The sequence below is a fragment of the Dromiciops gliroides genome, chromosome 2, assembly GCF_019393635.1.
Source record: "Dromiciops gliroides isolate mDroGli1 chromosome 2, mDroGli1.pri, whole genome shotgun sequence".
Classification (NCBI taxonomy): domain Eukaryota; kingdom Metazoa; phylum Chordata; class Mammalia; order Microbiotheria; family Microbiotheriidae; genus Dromiciops; species Dromiciops gliroides.
In genome coordinates this window covers 689,754,644-689,773,593 of record NC_057862.1, presented here as the reverse complement: position 1 = coordinate 689,773,593, position 18,950 = coordinate 689,754,644, and the positions used below count along the sequence as shown (strand labels likewise).

Genomic DNA, 18,950 nt, shown 5'->3' with positions numbered 1-18,950 from the left:
ATAACATAGAAAAATACATTATGTATGCCATATATGTGTGTATGTGTATATCTATATTTGATATATGTATAAAATTTAATTATATATCACAAATAAAATAAAAATTTTAAAAATATGTCATCTAGTAACTTTGGGGGCATAACTGCAAATTGCTTTCCAGAATGGCTATATCATTTCAAAGTTCCTCCAACAATGCATTGATGTACTTGTTTTTCCATAGCCCTTCCAACATGTTATTCCACCCCCCCCCTCCAAATTTGCCAATTTGACAGGTGTCAGATAGAAACACAAGGTTACTTTATTTTTATTTTTTGTTTTTGTTTTTTATGGGGCAATGAGGGTTAAGTGACCTGCCCAGGTTCACACAGCTAGTGTGAAGTGTCTGAGGCCACATTTGAACTCAGGTACTCTTGAATCCAGGGCTGGTGCTTTATCTACTGCGCCACCTAGCTGCCCCCACAAGGTTACTTTAAATTGTATTTCTCTAATTATTAGTGAGTTGGAACATTTTTTCCTTCGGCTATTGATAACTTAAGTTTCTCCTTTTGAAAACTGCCTGGTCACAACCTTTGACAATTTAGCCATCAGCTGGGGAATGGCTCTTATTTAAACACATTTGAATCAGATCTTTATGTATCTTGGAAATGAGACCTTATAAGAGAAATGTACTCCAAAATTCTTTTCCCAATCAACTCTTTCTTTCCCTTCTAATTTTAACTGCACTGGTTTTGTTTAGGCAAAATCTTTAATTCTACATAATCAAAATTGTCCATTTTATCTTCAGTGATCTTCTCTATCTTTTATATGTCAAGTACTCTTCCTGTATCTATAAATCTGAAAGGTAATTTCTTTGTTACTCCTATAATGTGGTTATCATGGTGTTTATGTCTCAATTTGAAGGTATTTTGGTATACACAGAGTGAGATGTTGATCTATATTGAGTTTTTGCCAGTCTTCTTTCCAGTTTCCCCAGAAGATTTTGTTAAATGGTAAGCCCTTACCTGAGTAGCTAGAGTCTTTGGTTTTGTCAAATAATAGGTTACTAGCTCATTTGCTTCTGTATATTGTCTTCACAGTTTGTTCCAGTGATTTGTAATATATTTGAGATCTGGTATTCTTCCCAACTTTTTCCATTTTTTCCCCTTGAGATTTTTGACCTGTTTTCCTTTGGATGGATTAGATTATTTTTTTTCTAGTTCTACAAAATAAACCTTTCATAGTTTGATTGATATGGCACAGGAAAAATTAATATAAGTAGTATTGTTGTATTTATTATAGTGTCTCAGTACAAATGGCATTGACCATGTCACTTCCCTACTCAAGAAGTGTCAATGACTCACTATTACCTCTAGTATCAAATACAAAGTCTTCTATTTAGTCTGAAAAGTCCTTTGTGATCTGGCTCCCTATGGGCAGCTCTGTGGTACAAGGGATAGAGTGCCAGGCCGGAGTTAGGAAAGCCATAGTTCAAATCACGTTCTCACTACATGACCCTGGGCAAGTCACTGAACCTTTTTTGCCTCAGTTTCCTTATCTGTAAATAAGCTAGAGAAGGAAACGACAAACCACTCCAGTATCTTTGCCAAGAAAATGCCACATGGGGTCATAAAGAGTTGGACATGACTGAATGACAACCACAATCTGGCTCCATGGCATTTTTGCATTATTATACATTACTCTCCTCCGCCTCCCACTTTATGGTTCAGTCAAACTGAGCTCGCTGTTTCTCATATGAAGCATTTCCTCCCCTGTCTCTATTATACACACAGCCTTTCTCCTGACACCTCCTTACTGCCCCCTCTTAGAATTCCCAGCTTCCTTCAAAGCATAGTTCAAATGCCACCTCCTTTCCCCATCCCCACTGCTATAGATTTTCCCTACCCCCCAAATTACCTTCTTTTTTGGGGGGGTATATACTTTTATTTATATCTCCACCCCTTCCATAGGTAGGCTGCAAACTTCTCAAGGACATGGGCACCTTCATTTTTATTTTCCTTCCCCAACATCTAATATAATGTTTGGCATCCCGTTGGTGTTTCACATATACTTGCTGACTGTCCCTACTCAATAAACTCCAATGGCTCCCTAGTTTTTCTAGAATCAAATATAAACTCTTCTGTTTGGCATTTCAAGTCCTTCACAGTCTGGCCTCAAGTGCCCTTTCCAAGGTTATTATTCCTTACGCTAATTCCCACATACTCTGGTCTAGCCAGACTGGCTTCCTTGCTTCTTGTCATTCACAACACTCTCCTTCTTGTCTCTGCCTTTGCACAGCCCCTGGTATGTACCCATGTTTCATCCCTGCCTCTCAGAATCCCTTGTTTCAAAAAGAGAATTAATGAAACATTGATATGGGGGGCGGGGAGGGAGCACAGAGAGCAGAAGAGAGTCAAGGACATTGAGGAGACATAGACAAGCAGGCCAGAGCTGGCATTACCATGCTCTTTTTTTTTTTTTTTTGGTAGGGCAATGAGGGTTAAGTGACTTGCCTAAGGTCACGCAGGTAGTAACTGTCAAGTGTCTGAGGCCGGATTTGAACTCAGGTACTCCTGAATCCAGGCCTGGTGCTTTATCCACTGAGCCACCTAGCGGCCCCCTTCATATTTGGGGAATCAGGGTAGACAGTGCCAGAGAATGGGGAGTCAGGCCAAAATGAAAGGGGACTGTAGGGAGTAGAAATCATAGGCTCAAAGATCTAGAAGTAAAAGGTACCTTAGAGGTTACCTAGGCTCACTGCCCTCATTTTACAGGTGAGGAAACTGAGGCCCAGGATAGTTAACCAACTTGCCAACTTGCTCAAGATGCATGCACAGGATCATCTGAGATGGATTTTAATTCAGGTCCTCTAACTTGAGCAGATCCATACTGGATGGATAAGTAGAAGCGTCTTCTAGCACAAGAGTATTCAATCGCAATCATATACCACGACTTGTCCAGCCTTTCCTCAAACGATGGGCATCCCCTCAATTTCCAATTCTTTGCCACTATAAAAAGAGCTGCTCATTTTTGTACATATCTGTCTTTTTCCTTTTTATTTTTAAACCTCTTTGGGATACAGACCCGGTAGTGCTATTGCTGGTCAAAGAGTATGTACAGTTTTACAGCCCTTTGGGCAACTTCCAAGGTCTCTTCCAACTTTAAACCTAGGATTCTAGAATCCAGAGCTCCTGTAGGAACACAGCTGCTACCCCAGTAATCCACAGTGGGCACAGAAGGTCCAGAAAGAAAGAGACCCTGCACTATAATAATGCCCACATGACACTGAGGACAGAGGCAATTACAACAGGAGACCCAATAAAGAGGAACTGAAAGGAGCTTTGTTCTGGCCTTCGGAATGATCGAAGACTCAGGCTTCAGGCCATCAGAGTTAATGATTAAAAAGGCAAGTTTACCTGGAACCCCCCAGTTTTCCCCTAGATCTGGCACTGACTTCATGACCAACAACGCCAAGAGAGGGCTCTGGGTACCCAAAGTCAGTGCAACTTGCCTTTCAAAAGTTGCTTCTTCTCAAGCGGGATGAGAAGATGCCTTCTTTCCTTCCTCTCAGCAGAGAGAACAGAATTGTGGCCGCTGAATGAAGACAGATGAAGGCGGATGTGGTCTCTGTTTGGGGAGGGTTTTCCTAACTTACCAAAGAGGAATTTGGGGGGCAGTTGGGTGATGAGGATGAAGATGATGACCACCACCATCATCATCAATGCTAACAGCTAACATTTCTATATCACTTTAGACTTCATTTGATCCTCCCAAGGACTCAAGGAAGCGGGGGCTAGAATTTACTTCTTTTCCGGATGATAAAACTGAGGCCCATGTAACATGTACATGAACAATGATAAACAATGTGGTAAAAATTATTTGTGGTAAAGATCTATATCAGAAGTTTTAGCTGAATCATTTGAGAGATTGCGCATGCAACAGAAGCGGCTTTTGAAGGACCTCTTTTTTTGGGGAGGAGAACACGAGGAACTTCTGGTACATGGACTTAAAAGTGAGGGCAGGAATGGAAGTTCTTGCTCTCTGGCTGCTAAATTTAGCCGTGGTGGCACGCAGGTGAGAGGAGTTGAGAAACACGTGGTTGGTGTTCAGCTTTGTGTGTGCTGGTTCTTGGCCTGGCGGGCAGTTTGGGATTCAGTGAGTTTTATAAAGGAAAATAGACTAAGTTTAGATCTAAGGTCATTCATCTGTATTTCTACTTCTCTATTTCCCTAATTGTTATCACCTTTTGTTGTCTAATTAATTCCCAAGCAATAAAAACTAATCCCTCACAGATTAAAGCTCAGAGGCTTCTTTTTCTTACTGGTCTGGGAGATATATATATATAAAGGGAAAAGTTAAAAGGGAATTTAATGCTCTGTATATCCAATTTTGAATCTCATAAGGATAAAGTGCTTACATTCTACCACGGGGAGATGCTACATGTGTGAACTGTATAATCACAAAGGATCATTTTTGTTGTTGTTCAGTTGTTTTCGGTTGTGGTGATTAAAATTGTCCAACCTGTCACATAAAAGAGACTGAGGCAGAGCTCTGAGCTAAGGACACTTTATTCAAGGGCCTGTGGTCACCTCTAATGAAGTGGGCCTCAGATCTTCCTTATGATCTGAGATGCCCCCTTCTTCTAGGACCTTGTTTTTCTAAGGTTTGCTACCAGATCTATTACCTGGCTGTTCTAAAGTGACTATACAAAGTACAGAATCCCATTGGCAGACATATGACACATAAGCTAAAATAAGCAAAAATGGGATGTCAGTAGGGTCACAGATGGCCAAAGCAGGGGGCATCTCCACTGACTAAGTGATCATAAGATAGTTACATGCTCATGGAGAATGGTCCAGAGGTACAAAAATAACTTAGGGGACTTTCCATGTAATTGAGTCACCTCTGCCATCCTGAGCTTGGTCACAAGGGTGGAAGACCTCTAGTTAGCTTCCTCTGATTAAGCAAGCGAACTTACAACCACAGTTCACAGCTCTGGGACCTAATATATAGAACTTATAATCGCTACCCCTGTGGAACCATATCAAACTGATTAATATTGACTGGAATAGAGGACAAGTCCAAGTGAATTATTTTTCAGTCATGACTAACTCTTTGTGACCTCACTTGGGGTTTTCTTGGCAAAGACAATGGAGTGATTTGCCATTTCCTTCTCCAGCTCATTTTACAGATAAGGAAACTGAGGCAAACAGAGTAAAATGATTTGTCCAGGGTCACACAGCTAGGAAGTGTCTGAGGCTGAATTTGAACTCATGCACTCCTGGCTCCAGGACTGGCACTGTATCCACTGCTCACTTAGCAGCCTACACAGGGTTGGGAGTGGTTTCCTCATATTTGATGATCTTTTTTTTTTTTTTTTTAGTGAGGCAATTGGAGTTAAGTGACTTGCCCAGGGTCACACAGCTAGTAAGTGTTAAGTGTCGGAGGCCGGATTTGAACTCAGGTCCTCCTGACTCCAGGGCCAGTGCTCAATCCACTGTGCCACCTAGTTGCCCCCCTTTTTTTTTGTGAGGCAATTGGGGTTTAGTGACTTGCCCAGGGTCACACAGCTAGTAAGTATTAAGTGTCTGAGGCCGGATTTGAACTCAGGACCTCCTGACTCCAGGGCCAGTGCTCTATCCACTATGCCACCTAGCTGCCCCATATTTGATGATCTTAAGGGACCGACAGAAAGAGGACAACAGTGGGAGAGCGAAAGGAATGGTAGGGGAAATTAGCTCACATAATCAGAGTGTGCAGTTAAGTATCTCTACAAATGAGAAGGAAGGGGTGGGAGGAAGCAGCTCACTGTACAACCTCATTCTCGTCTGGATGGAACAATACACACATGTACACACGTGGTTAAATATGAAACGACATCTCACTCAGTGGGAAATGAGGGGAGAAAGGGAAGAGGGATGAGGAAGCCAATTAGGGAGAAGGTAGATTAATTAAATGAAATCAAAGTAATTAGAGGGGCAGCTAGATTGCACAGCCTAGAGTCAGGAAGATCATTTCTGTAAGTTCAGATCCAGCCTCAGTCTTACTATGTGACCCTGGGCAAGTCATTTAACCCTGTGTGCCCCAATTTCCTCATCTGTTAAATGAGCTGGAGGAAGAAATGACAAATCACTCCAGTATCTTTGCCGAGAAAACCCCAAGTGGGGCTATGAAGTATCAGACAGAATTGAAATGACTGAACAGCAGACTAAGGGAAGGGTTAGTCCCGAGCAAAACAAACTAACAAAAATATTTATAGCTCTTCTTAAGATGGCAAAGTGGGAATCTGAGGGGAGGCATAAATTGGGGAATGGCTAAATGAATTATGACATAAAGGTGATGGAAAACTATTGGGTTATAAGACATGCTGAAGACTGGTTATGGGGAAACTTATCTGAAGACATTACACAGAGTAATTTATACAGGGTGGGCCAAAAGTCAGAAAGAGGTTTCAATATTTAATAACCCCCCCTTTTTTTTAGTGAGGCAAGTGGGGTTAAGTGACTTACACAGCTAGTAAGTGTTAAGTGTCTGAGGCGGGATTTGAACTCAGGTACTCCTGACTCCAGGGCCAGTGCTCTATCCAATGTGCCATTTAGCTGCTCCCTCCCCTTTATTTTTTGTTTTTAATTTAAAATACCATAGCATCATATATAGTATATATAGGAAATGATTTTACATTACGTGTAAAAAAATAAAATCTTGTAAGTGGTAAAAAAAGAAAAGATAATTTTCAAAAAGTTATTAAAACATGTCGACTTTTGGCCCACACAATGGACAACAATATAGTAAAAACAAAAAACTTTGAAAGACTTAGGAACAATGATCCATGTAATCACCAACCACTACTGGAGAGGACTAATGATGAAGAAGACTAATAATGAAGCAAGCTACCCCCCTCCCCATAAAGTGACAGACTCAGAGTACAGAATTGTGTGTGTGTGTGTGTGTGTGTGTGTGTGTGTGTGTGTGTGTGTAACTTGGACATAGCCAATGTGGGCATTTGTTTTAGAGTCTTTTTTTTTTTTCCCTTAGTGAGGCAGTTGGGGTTAAGTGACTTGCCCAGGGTCACACAGCTAGTAAGTGTCAAGTGTCTGAGGCCAGATTTGAACTCAGGTACTCCTGAATCCAGGGCTGGTGCTTTATCCACTGCGCCACCTAGCCGCCCCTGACATTTGTTTTGCTTGACTACACATGTCTGTAGTGTGGAGTGTGCCTTTTCTTTGCTCTCAACTGGAAGGTGAGGTGGATTACTGTGGGAGGGAAAGGTGATTTTTTTTTTTTGCTGATTGAATAAAATAAAATGTGATTTAAAACAATAATAGGGAAGTTTGGGAGAGGAAAGGACTTGGGGGAGGCAGATATTGAGTTGCATTTTGGTCACCTTCATTTGGGACACGCAGTTCAAGATGCACAAAGACGGCAGGGTGGCATGACCCTGCTTTGGGTTGCATATCTTGATCTGGGAATTCTCTTCATCATGGGAGCTAATGAAATCATCAAGCAATATAGTAGAGAGGGAGAAGAGAAGAGAACCAGCACAGAGCCTTGGGGAACCCCCATGGCGAAAGGGCATGACCTAGGGGAAGAACTAGCAAAGGAAACTGAGGAGACAGGCAGGTAGGCGACAGCAATGTCAAGAGGGCAGAATACCCAGTAGAATCAAGTGTCAAAGGTAACAGAGAGCTCAGGGAGGCTGAGAAAAGGCCATTAGATCTGCCAATGTAGTGATCATTGATGCCTTTTTTAACTTCTCTGTCTCTAGTCATTCCTGCCTAGAGTACTTTTTTTTTTGTGGGGCAATCAGGGTTAAGTAACTTGCCCAGGGTCACACAGCTAGTAAGTGTCATGTGTCTGAGGCCGGTTTTGAACTCAGGTCTTCCTGAATCCAGGGCCGGTGCTCTATCTAATACGCCACCTAGCTGCCCCACTGATGCCTTTTAAAATGCCCTGAGACCGCAACTGAAGAGTACATCCACAAGTAGAACAGGCTAAGTAAGGAATGGGCAAAGGGGGCAGCTAGGTAGTGCAGTGGATAGAGCACCAGCCCTGGAATCAGGAGGACCTGAGTTCAAATCTAACCTCAGGCACTTAACACTTACTAGCAGTGTGACCCTGGGCAAATCACTTAACCCTAACTGCCTCACTAAAAAAAAAAAGAAAGAAAGAAAGAAAAAGAAAAGAAATGGGCAAAGCCCAATAACATCTAGGCTTGCCTTGATTTCTCTTTTTTGCCTTAAAGAGTCCACAACCAAGAGCCAGATGGGGGCTGGGATGTTGGGCCTTATCTCTACCTTGGTGTTAGTTGCTACAATCACTCTCTAAGGGGGAAGTTTGTATCACCTTATGTAGATTCTGTATGAAAGCATTTGTGTCCAAGTTGTCTCCTCTCAGTAGAATGGAAATCCCTTCAGAGCAGACATTGTTTCCTTTCTGTCTTGTATTCTCTGCGTAGCATCAAGCCTTCAGTTAGATGTTTATTAGGTTCAAATGCCAAGTCAGCCCCCACCAGTATAAGATGGGAGGGCAGGGCCAAAGGCAGCCTGTCTGAAAGAGCTCTGGAGGGTAGAAGTGGGGACAACAGTATCACAAGATAATAGTAAATTAAAAGCTAATGCAGGGGCAGCTAGGTGGCGCAGTGGATAGAGCACAGACCCTGGAGTCAGGAGTATCTGGGCTCAAATCAGGCCTCAGACACTTAACACTTACTAGCTGTGTGACCCTGGGCAAGTCACTTAATCCCAATTGCCCTGCAAAAAAAAAAAAAAAAAGCTAATACAATACTCAGGGGTCTGGTAGCCAGGACTGGGGACAGAAGAGTCCTGCTGTTTTCTGGACCATTCAAGCCACCTCTTTCTAGAGTCCCGTGTCCAGTTCTGGTCTCCACATTTTAGGAAGGACACAGGTAAAGTGGGGAGAACCTGGGGGAGGTAGCCAGCAAAGGGAGGAAGGGCCTTGATCATGACCTGGGGGTGTTCCGCCTGGAGAAAAGAAGACCTAAGTGACCGAGGAGGGAGGAGGGGAGATCAGGCTCGTCTCATTGGGGGTGGGGAGCAGAACTGGGAACAGCAGTCTCCGGGTGTCCTCCAGCCCCCAGCTTCCCTGCTAAAAATCCCATCTCGTACAGGAATCCCTTCCCAGCCCCGCTTAATTCTAGGCCTTTGCTCTCTTATTTCCTATTTATCCAGTATATAGTATTTCTTGCCTATGTCAGTTTGCTTGTTGTTTCCCCCATTCGATCTGAGCTCCTTGGGGGCCGGATCCCCACACTCCAGCACACTGGTGACTGGCACATAATAAAGTGCACTGCAGACAGGCCCCTCTGCCCAGGGCTCAGGACCAGTGGGGAGCACCCCGCTACTGGAGGGCTGCAAGCGGAAGCCGGCCATCCTTCAGAGGGGACGCAGGTCGGGCCAAGTCCAGTCTAGGCTCCCGCCCCGAAGGGTCAGGGGGAGGCCGCAGCCCAAATACGCCCCTCCTTCCCTCCCTCCCCTCACTCCCTCGGGGGCAGTTCCTTCTGGGCGCCTCTCACTGCGCAGGCCCAGACCAGGCCCTCGGCCGACCCCCCCCCCCCCCATCCCGCCCAAGGGCCTATGGCGATCAGCCGTCGGGGCCGCGGCTCAAGCAGAATCAGGCTCCGCCCCCGCTCCCCGCCCCCCCCGCCAGGCTCCCGCCCCGCCCACGGCTCGGACGCACGCCCCGCTGCCGCGGCCCGGGTCTTACCGATGTTCCCTTCCACCGAGAGGCGGCGGGGTCGGCGCCTCGAATCCGGGCCCGACGCGGCGCGCTGGCTCAGGGCTATGGGTCCGAGGAAGGAGCGGAGCAGGAGCCGCAGCTGCGGGGCTGGCCGGCCCAGAGCCATCCTCTTCCTTCCCTTCCTCCTCCTCCTCCTCCGCCCCTCTGCCCTCAGTGCGTGCGCCTCCCGGGGCGTGGGGGTGGGGCCTGCCGCCGCCCCGCCCCCCGCCGGGAAACTGAGGAGGGGAGGGCGGGGTTGAGGGGCTCAGGCCTCGGGAGCCCTGCCCATCCTGGACCGGAAGAAGAATGCCCCGGACCTCAGCCTTGCCCGGGCCGTGGAGCCTTTGCCACGATGTCCTGGGGCGGTCAGTCAGTCAGTCAATTACGGTTTATTGAGCACCTACTATTTGCCATAGGTGCTGTTTCTACAGAGAAAGGGCAAAGAGAGACCCTGTTCTCAGGGAGCTCCCAGTCTAATTGGGGCCCGAGGCCAAACGCAAGGATAGGATACGGACTGAATAAATTCGAGATTATGATTATTATGATTATTATGAATAATTCGAGATTATTCAGACACTTAACGGCTGTGTAAACCTGGGCAAATCATTTGGCTTCCCTTTGCCTCAGTTTCTTTCTTTGCTAAATGTAAGAGAATTGCAAATGCTCTTGCTAATTGCAAACATAACTAGATTTGCTGTAGTCATAGTGATGTAGGAGACAAAAAGGGGTTAACAGAAAAACCTAAGATCCAAGCTCTAATTCAGATATGAGCTCTAAAAGGAATTCAGACCCCAGTTAATGGATAACTTACAAGTCAGGATGCTAGGTTCTTGTACCCACAGTAATCAGTACCCATAACCCAACAGAGGGAGCTAGGCGGTGAAGGCCTAAGGATGTAACAATGATAAAATGACAGGCTATAGAAACTTAGAGAAGAAATAAATGAACAAATGAAGGTGTTTTGAAACTAGCTATGGGAACCAGAAAGAGACATGTGCAGAAAAGGCCAAATTTGTCCCCAGATTCACCTTATGACGAGTAAAACCCCAAAACACACCTCCACAGAAAAAGCTACCTGCCTCGGGGTTGGCTTAGGACCCTAGGAACTCCAAATTAGGATAAGCCCTCCCCTATACCTCCCAAAGGTGGAGATTATTATAATGAGACTGATAACCAATTTATCCATACTATAAATATAACTGTCTTTTCTTTCCCTATTCGAGAGATACCTTTCCACTATTCTGGTTCTCTCCCTGTGGTCACTCACAGTATTGCAATAAAACTTGGGAAACTGAGTCACTGAGTCTTGTCATTCTTTTGACCCCAAATTCCACCCACATCAATAGTATGAAAGTCACTGTTCTCAAAAGCCCTCTGAGTGCAAAGTCTACTGGTAACTCTGGTGACCTTAAAGACCACAGAGAATAGGAAGAAAGTGGGAGGGGATTGGATAAATTAGGCGAAATCAAGAAGGGGTGACATGGCATCTCAAAGGCACTGAAATCTGTTAGCATTTTTAAAAGATGGAATACTTGTCTTTAACTAGGATTGGAAAATTTCTGCTACATTAGGAGCAAGTTACAATTGTACCCACATATACTAAGCTGGAATCTCTTTGATTAAGAAGTTGGTGATGGATTGTATTTCTCTTTAGGGAGGATCAGGCTAGACAAGTACAGTGGAGTTCATCACCAGATCCCTCTGGTGATGCTTATGAAAATGCTATGTGAAGGTCAGCTTGCATAAAGGAATTCTAAAGGGGGGTGTTTAGAAATTATCCTGAGCAGCCCATGATAGAGTAAAATGAATTATCCAAATAACTTTATAACAAAGTGGGAAGAACTTCAAACAGACAGATGGAATTATGGGGAATCGGCCATTGAATGAAAGCAATTAATGGTTGACAAACTCGAAGTGATTGGTTGGGAGGATGTCATGCCCATTATGGCTTATACAAAATGGGTAAGCTAGTTTTGTTCCAGAATCTCTCTGCATCATTTGAGAGGAGAGCCAACTATGGAGAACTCAGCTCTTAAGTAGGCTCTTCACATTCCCCTTTGGGACTCTTCCAGATTCCAACGAGGGTAGGGAGAGAAAGATCTTTTTCTCTCATCTCACCACAGATAATGGCATCTTGCAAAAGTAGCATTTGTTGAATTAAGTTCAATAGAATAGAATACAGATTTCCCCAAACATTCCTCCTGAAAACATCCCTATTTCCTTTGAAGGCTCTTCAACTCACCAGATTCATAACTTGGAAGCATTCTTGAGTCTTCCTCCTTCACCTTTCATATGTATTCAATTGTCAAATCTTATCTGTTCTACCTCCATATTTGTCAGGTCTGCCCCCTTCTCTCCACTCATACAGCCTCCATACTGGTTGAATCAACCAACCAATCACTTAGTTATTAAACCCTTACAATTTGTCATACTATGAGCTGGCCAGTCCTGAATGAAATAAATCAAAGCCATGAGTTGAGGAATAAAGTGTTTTTAACTGAGATAACAGAGTAGCAAACCTTCCACCCTGGGAGGTGTCCCACGAGTGCAGAGCACAATGGATTTTCCAACTCCAAGACCCATGTGAAAGCTTCTTATACCTTTAGGAAGAGAGGGTGCAGAGATAGTATGAAGTAGCAAGACCTAGTCACGAAATCCCAGTGGCCCTTGCCAATCTGGCCAAGGAAAACCACTTCATTCTGGTTGTTTTGACCTTCATGCCATGAATCCCAATGGAAGGGGGCCAGGACTTTAGAAGCTGAGATAAAATTTAAGCAAATTTCCTTTACAAGATAAAATCTCTGGGTGGGGATGGGGTGGATTTAGGGTATATAGTTACCTACATTTTTTTTTGGCATTGCAATGAGGGTTAAGTGACTTGCCCAGGGTCACACAACTAGTAAGTGTCAAGGGTCTGAGGCTGGATTTGAACTCAGGTCCTGAATCCAGGGCTGGTGTTCTATCCACTACGCCACCTGGCTGCCCCCAATTTAGGGTATATAGTTAAACTCAATCTAATCAACATGAAATATCTTGAGAGTAGGAATGTAAAGACATTACTGAAATTCTGACATTACTAGGATGATTGAGAGTTAATGTTACCTTTGGTAATAACAATTTTCTGTCAGTGCTAAGTGCTGAGGAGACAGACAAAAAAATGAAGATGGTCTGAGCTTGTAAGTTAATCACCTCTTACCTAGGCTATAGCAATAATGTCTTAATTGGCCTCCTTTTTTCCAGTAGCCCTCAGCTCCAATTCAACCTCAATGGCCAAAATTATAATCCTAAAACACAAATCTGATCATGTCACTCCCCTTGTCAGAAAACTTCACTGGCTCCCTATTTCCCTTGTTGGAGTTCTTCAATAAAAGACTACATGACCACTTGTCTGATATGTTATTATGGACATATGGATTCTATTAGATGGTTATTGAATTTCCTTTTAAGTCTCAAACTCTGTCATTCTGCCTCTGGGATAAAATACAAATTCTTCAATCACTTGAAACTGTTATGGTGGAAATTGGTAGGGGGGTTGGGGTTGGGGTTTCTTGGGAATTCCTCTTTAAAGAATTACATCCTCTTGCACATAAATCCAATTAGAATAAAATAATATTTTATTTGGGTGCTAGGGAAAGGAAACCAAGAGAGAAGTCCTTGAATTTCTCATGGGAAGAAGGCATGGCACAGAGGTGTGGTTCTCTGAGATACCTATCTCCTCGAGCAGGAGACAGGCAAATACTTTTATAGAGGACCGATGGTGGAGGGACCCAATGGGTGATCATCTGACTGTGGAAAGTTCCTTTATTGGGGTGACCACCTGAGGGAGGACCATCCCCCACTGGTGGTGGCTGAGAGGCAGCTCCAATCTCTGTCTCCCTCACACCACTAAGGCAGCAGCCTAATGGGCTTATCTCTCTTGCTTCAAGGTGTGTCTCAAGGAGCTGGCCAGGTTAAACTTTAATAGTCTTAACCCTGTAACAAAACCTTCCACAATCTGTCTCCCACATACACTTCTTGCCTTATTTCACATTACTTTCCTTCATGCCCCCTCCATTCTAATGAATTGGTTAACTGTACACTGGGTGGAAATCCATCTCTTGTCTCTGTGCCTTACCATAGGCCATCTTCCTTGTCTGAAATTCATACTCTCCTCATCTCCACCTTTTAGAATCCTTGGCTTCCTTTAAAGCATAGCTTAGGTGCCAACTCCTTTGCAAGGCTTTGTCTGATCTCCCCAGTTAATTCTCTCTGTCTCTGTCTGTCTCTCTCCCCTTTATTCAGTTTTTGAAATTACTTTCTATCTACTTATCTGTACAGGTGCTGTATCTCCCTAGTAGAACACAAACTCCTTGAAGGCAGGGACTTTTTCCTGTCTTTGTATCTCCAGTGCTGGGCACATAGCAGCAATGTAATCACTGTTTATTGATTTGGATTGAACTGAATATGGCCCGTTAACCTGTAAATGAAGGAAACAATCAATATAGGAGAAAATAAGGTCTTCAATTGGGGCAGAGGGACTATAGTTTGTGGTATGGGACAATTGCCTCAGTTTACCCAAATAGTCTGAGAAGACCACCAAGTCAAGCAGAGACAGACTTATTTCATTCCCATGAGAATGGGCAACCCTGTGCAAGGGATGAGGAGTGTGCTGATGAGCTCATGAGTTGGGTTTTTATGGAAGTCTGAGGGGGCAGTGTGAGGGAAAAAAACCATCCTTTTCTCAATAATTCTCAGGAACTCAACAGGGATGTGACAAAGACTCTTTATTTCCTTCTCATGAGGAGACACCCTAGCGTGCAGCTAGTGGGTACAAAGAAAGGGGGCTCTCAGGCCCTGTTTTATACCCTAGTCCCTAACGCGAATGGACCCTCCCCTTTTTCATCACTGGTCCGATTACTCAAGGGTTACAATCTACATGCAAAAACTAGCTAATCAGAACACAGTATTCCCACCCTCCCTTCCTTGTATGGGCATAACTCAGGAGTGGACCTTATTGAGACCAGGCCTCCTTGAACCTGTGATTTTGTTAACCTGAGGGGGAGGAGGGGATCCGAGACCTTTGTCCTATAAAGAGGTCAGGAGGAGTATGACTGACTGTTATATCCACATTGAGAGAAGACAACTACCCATTTCCTCACAGGCAGTCCCCTCATGCACAGGGCGAGCTAACACTCTAACATCCAATTCTGTCTCATCCAAATTCGAGTGATTAGCTTGTGATCAGGGTATGGAGGCATGCTTGGCTAGGTTTGAAAGCTGGGGGGAAGGGGAGGGAGAAGGGGTGAAACCACTCTACCCCTGTAAGGAGGGGGCAGAGGGGAAGAAGGGAGAGATGGTACCAGGAGCTCGGGCTTAGGAATGCGAGAAGGGAGAGGTAGTATCAGGGTGGGTCTGTGCTAACAGGAGGCAGCTCTCCTGCTTAGCAACAGAACAAAGGGGGAAGAGGTGTGTTTTAGCAAGCAACGGGTTGGAATATGGACAGAATTGTCTAACAATAACAGGGACTGGGAGCTGGGTACTTTCCAAACTGCAGCCTCAGAGTGTAAACTGACTCAAGTCCACTACATCTCATCCATCATGGTATCACAAAGCAAGAAGCTATGAATACCCAAAGACCAGAACCAGGGACAGGGTTTTTATAGTGTAACAGAACAAAAGGGAACCAAATGACTGCTCCAGAGTCATGTACAACTACTTAATGTAAATGAACCTTTTACAAAAGCTATAGAGCTGGGGGCAGCTAGATGGTGCAGTGGATAGAGCACTGGCCCTGGATTCAGGAGTACCTGAGTTCAAATCTGACCTCAGACACTTCACACTTACTAGCTGTGTGACCCTGGGCAAGTCACTTAACCCCAATTGCCTCATCAAAAAAAAAAACAAAAACTATAGAGCTGCTCCTGAGTTAAGTGTAGACACTACTTAACTCTAAATAGAAACTACTTAATGTAGGTGGATCCTTTTACATAATAATATAAAGTCCAGGGAGTAAGGTGGGGATAGTTTTCTTGGGGGAGATCCATAAATCAATGAAGAATCTGGAATTGACAAAGATTGGTTAGTCCCAAGCAATTTATTGGCCTGGGAATGGAGAGTAGGTGGGGATTAGTCAGTTTTCAGTAAATTTGGTCCAACTCCTCTGTGTAAATAAAGTGGTTGGACTAGGTTATTTCTCAGTCTACAATCCCAGGATAAGACTTAGACTCAGAAAGGTTGCTCTGGGGTAGAGGTGGGGCTTTGATTTAGGTCTCCAGACCCTCCTGATGCAGTGCTTTTTGCAACATGACCCCATTGCCTTTCCAGTCATCCAATTAATATAGGATGGACCTGGCACTAAAACGAAATACTTTCTGAGCCTCCTAGGCAAGCTAGATTCTGATTTGCTCTTCATTACCTGCCTCTAAACCCTGTTCCCAGGACTGTCAGTCCCCTAATTTTTAATATGGAAATTGACTCCTTTCTGAAAGGAGACCTCCCCAGCAGCCTGAATAGGCCTGGGGAAAAGATTTCCAAAAGGCACCTTTGTGATGCTAAACCAGGTTCTTCCCCTGCTGGGATCCTGGGGGTGAAGCCACAAAGCAGTGGGGTCTGTATACAACTATTTCCCCTTGACTGTATTATCTGAATTGGTCACTCACCTTTCTCCCTCCTGCTCTCTGAATAACTCTTCAGATCCAGGCCTGGAGAATAAAGGGCTGGCTCCTTCCCACAGAGATGTGACCCTGGGTTATTGATTTTACATCCATTACACCAGGGGCCCAGGGAACTATGGGAAAAGAATAGCAAGTCATCCAGGTACTCCCAGATCCCAAGACAATAAGGATGGAAATGCTTGAGAAAATGGTTGGCCCCTCACCCTGGCCTCTGGAGAAAAGTGAATTTAGAGGTACAGAATCACTGGGTCAGGAAGGACCCTGAAGGCCATTTTGTCCGGCCTATACCACAATGCCATATCATTCCTGTTATAGGGAAATAGGGTTGGGGTTTGGGGTAGGGGTTCTTAGGAATTCCTCTTTAAAGAATGACAACCTCTCGCACACAAATCCAATTAGAATAAAATAATAGTTTATTTAGATGCTAGGGAAAGGAAACTAAGAGAGAAATCCTTGAACTTCTCATGGGGAGAAGGCATGGCACAGAGGTGTGGCTCTGAGATACCTATCTCCTAGAGCAGAAGACAGGCAGATACTTTTATAGAGGACTGATGGGGGTGATCATCTGACTGTGGAAAGTTCCCTTATTGGGGAAGGACAATGCATGGCACATATTAGGTACTTGATACATGTTTATTGGCTGATTCTCTTCCTTTCCCCTCTTAAATTTTTGGTTTTTATTCTTGGGCAGCTAGGTGTTACAGTGGATAAACCACTAGGCTTGTTATCAGGAAGACTTGAGTTCAAATCTGGTCTCAGACACTAGCTGTGTGACCCTGGATAAGTCACTTAACAGAGGTCACTTTGCTGGGTCACAGAGTCAGAGGTGACCTCAGAAGTCATCAAGTTTGGCCCCTCGTTTTAGAGATGAGGAAAGTGAGGTCCAGAGAAATAACTTGCCCAGGATTATGCAGTTTGGAAATATGTTAGAGGGGGCAGCTAGGTGGTACAGTGGATAAAGCATTGACCCTGGAGTCAGAAGGACCTGAGTTCAAATCTGACCTCAGACCCTTGACACTTACTAGCTGTGTGACCCTGAGCAAGTCACTTAACCCCGATTGCCTCACTTAAAAAAAAATTAAAATAAAAAAAAAAGACAATTATGTCACCTTGTACTATAGTTATTTATGTACCTGTCCAACCTCTCCTTTTGGAGAGTACACTTCTCAAGGTCAGGAACCATTTCTTAAGATTTCTCTGTGTGTTAGTGACTAGAAGATTAAGGAGAATGTAAACTCTTTGAGGGTTAAGATTGTTTAGTTATGGACTTTTGGGTCTCCAAGGGGAGTACAATGCCTTGCACACAGTAGGCACTTAATAAATGTTTCTACAAAATAATTTGTTGTAAATCATAAAGGTTCAAATGAGGCTAGGGATGAGGAAGACAATAAACTTTCCCACTGGAAAGGTTTGCTTCTAAATTCATGCGAGAGTTTGAAGAGTTAAAATAGTGAAGTAAAGCCACCATTTTTGCCAATTCTCCTAATATACCCTGTTTACAACAGCTTAAAAGGCAATGCCAAACAGAACTTTTTGCAGGAAAACCAAGAAAAAAGATAATAGTAAGACATTTTTGGAGACCAGGGTAGTTTAAGAAAACAGAAAGGAAGGTCTACAGACATTAGGGTGGTGGGTTGCCAGAATACAGCATGGCAGGAGTTATACCAGTTGTGTTAGCAGTAATGGGTCCTGATAGTGGCTGCAGCTATTTGGAGCAGTACAGCCTCCAGGGATGATAAGGCGACTGAGAACCTGCTCAGAAAGCGATCCTAGGAACCTCTATACTAGCACTGGAAGCTAGAACAGGTGCTATTTAACAGCTCTGTTGCTTATTAGCCAGTTTTCAGTCATAATTCCAAGATAGAGAGGGGTGGTTACAGTCATGAGGGAAAAGGGACCCTACATGGATCATAACATCAAAAACTTACAGTCTCCCACCCCCACCCCCTGACCAAGCTGTGAAAGCAGCAGAAAGATGTAAAAGACAGAAAACAGACCAAAAGATACTCTTCCCTGCCTCACACCCTGCAAAATGAGCAGAGCCCAACTCTAACATAAAGTCCAAAGGCAATAAATAGGCTGAGAAAATGAGCCTACAACAACAACAAAGAACCTGACCATAAAAAGCTACTAGAGTGACAGGAAGCTCAATACGAAACTCAGAGGAACATGAAAACATCTACAAACAAAGTCTCAAAGAAGAATGTGGATTGAATAAAAGCCCAACAGAAATTCCTAGAAGAACTAAAGAAAGAGATTTTAAAAAGAGGAAAAATTATTTAGAAAATCAAATTAGACTGGTAGAGGGGAAATTGTGAAAATAAATGAGAATACTACAAGATAATTATGAAAAGAGAATAAACAGCTAGGTAAAAGTGGCACAAAAATACTGAAGAAAACAACTCCTTGAAAAGCAAAACTGGCCAAACAGAAAAAGAGTTCATTGAAGAAAATACTCCTTAAAAAGCAGAATTAGTCAAATGGAAATTAATGACTCCATGGGACATCATGAAACAATTTCCCCCAATTAATAAATAGTTAAGCAGTTTTCAGACAAAGAAATCAAAGCTATCTATAGTCATATGA

The 18,950-nt window shown here is 43.8% G+C and overlaps 1 protein-coding gene across 1 annotated transcript in view; it reads right to left on the bottom strand.

Annotated features, from left to right (window-relative positions):
- The window catches only part of DGUOK (deoxyguanosine kinase), a 48,616-nt gene extending 38,719 nt beyond the window's left edge, over window positions 1–9,897 (bottom strand). Inside the window, exon 1 of the mRNA XM_043980474.1 lies at window positions 9,700–9,897. Within this exon, the coding sequence (XP_043836409.1) occupies window positions 9,700–9,838 (139 nt within the window). The 5' untranslated portion in view covers window positions 9,839–9,897. The remainder of the gene's footprint in view (window positions 1–9,699) is intronic.
- Window positions 9,898–18,950: the final 9,053 nt, after the last annotated feature.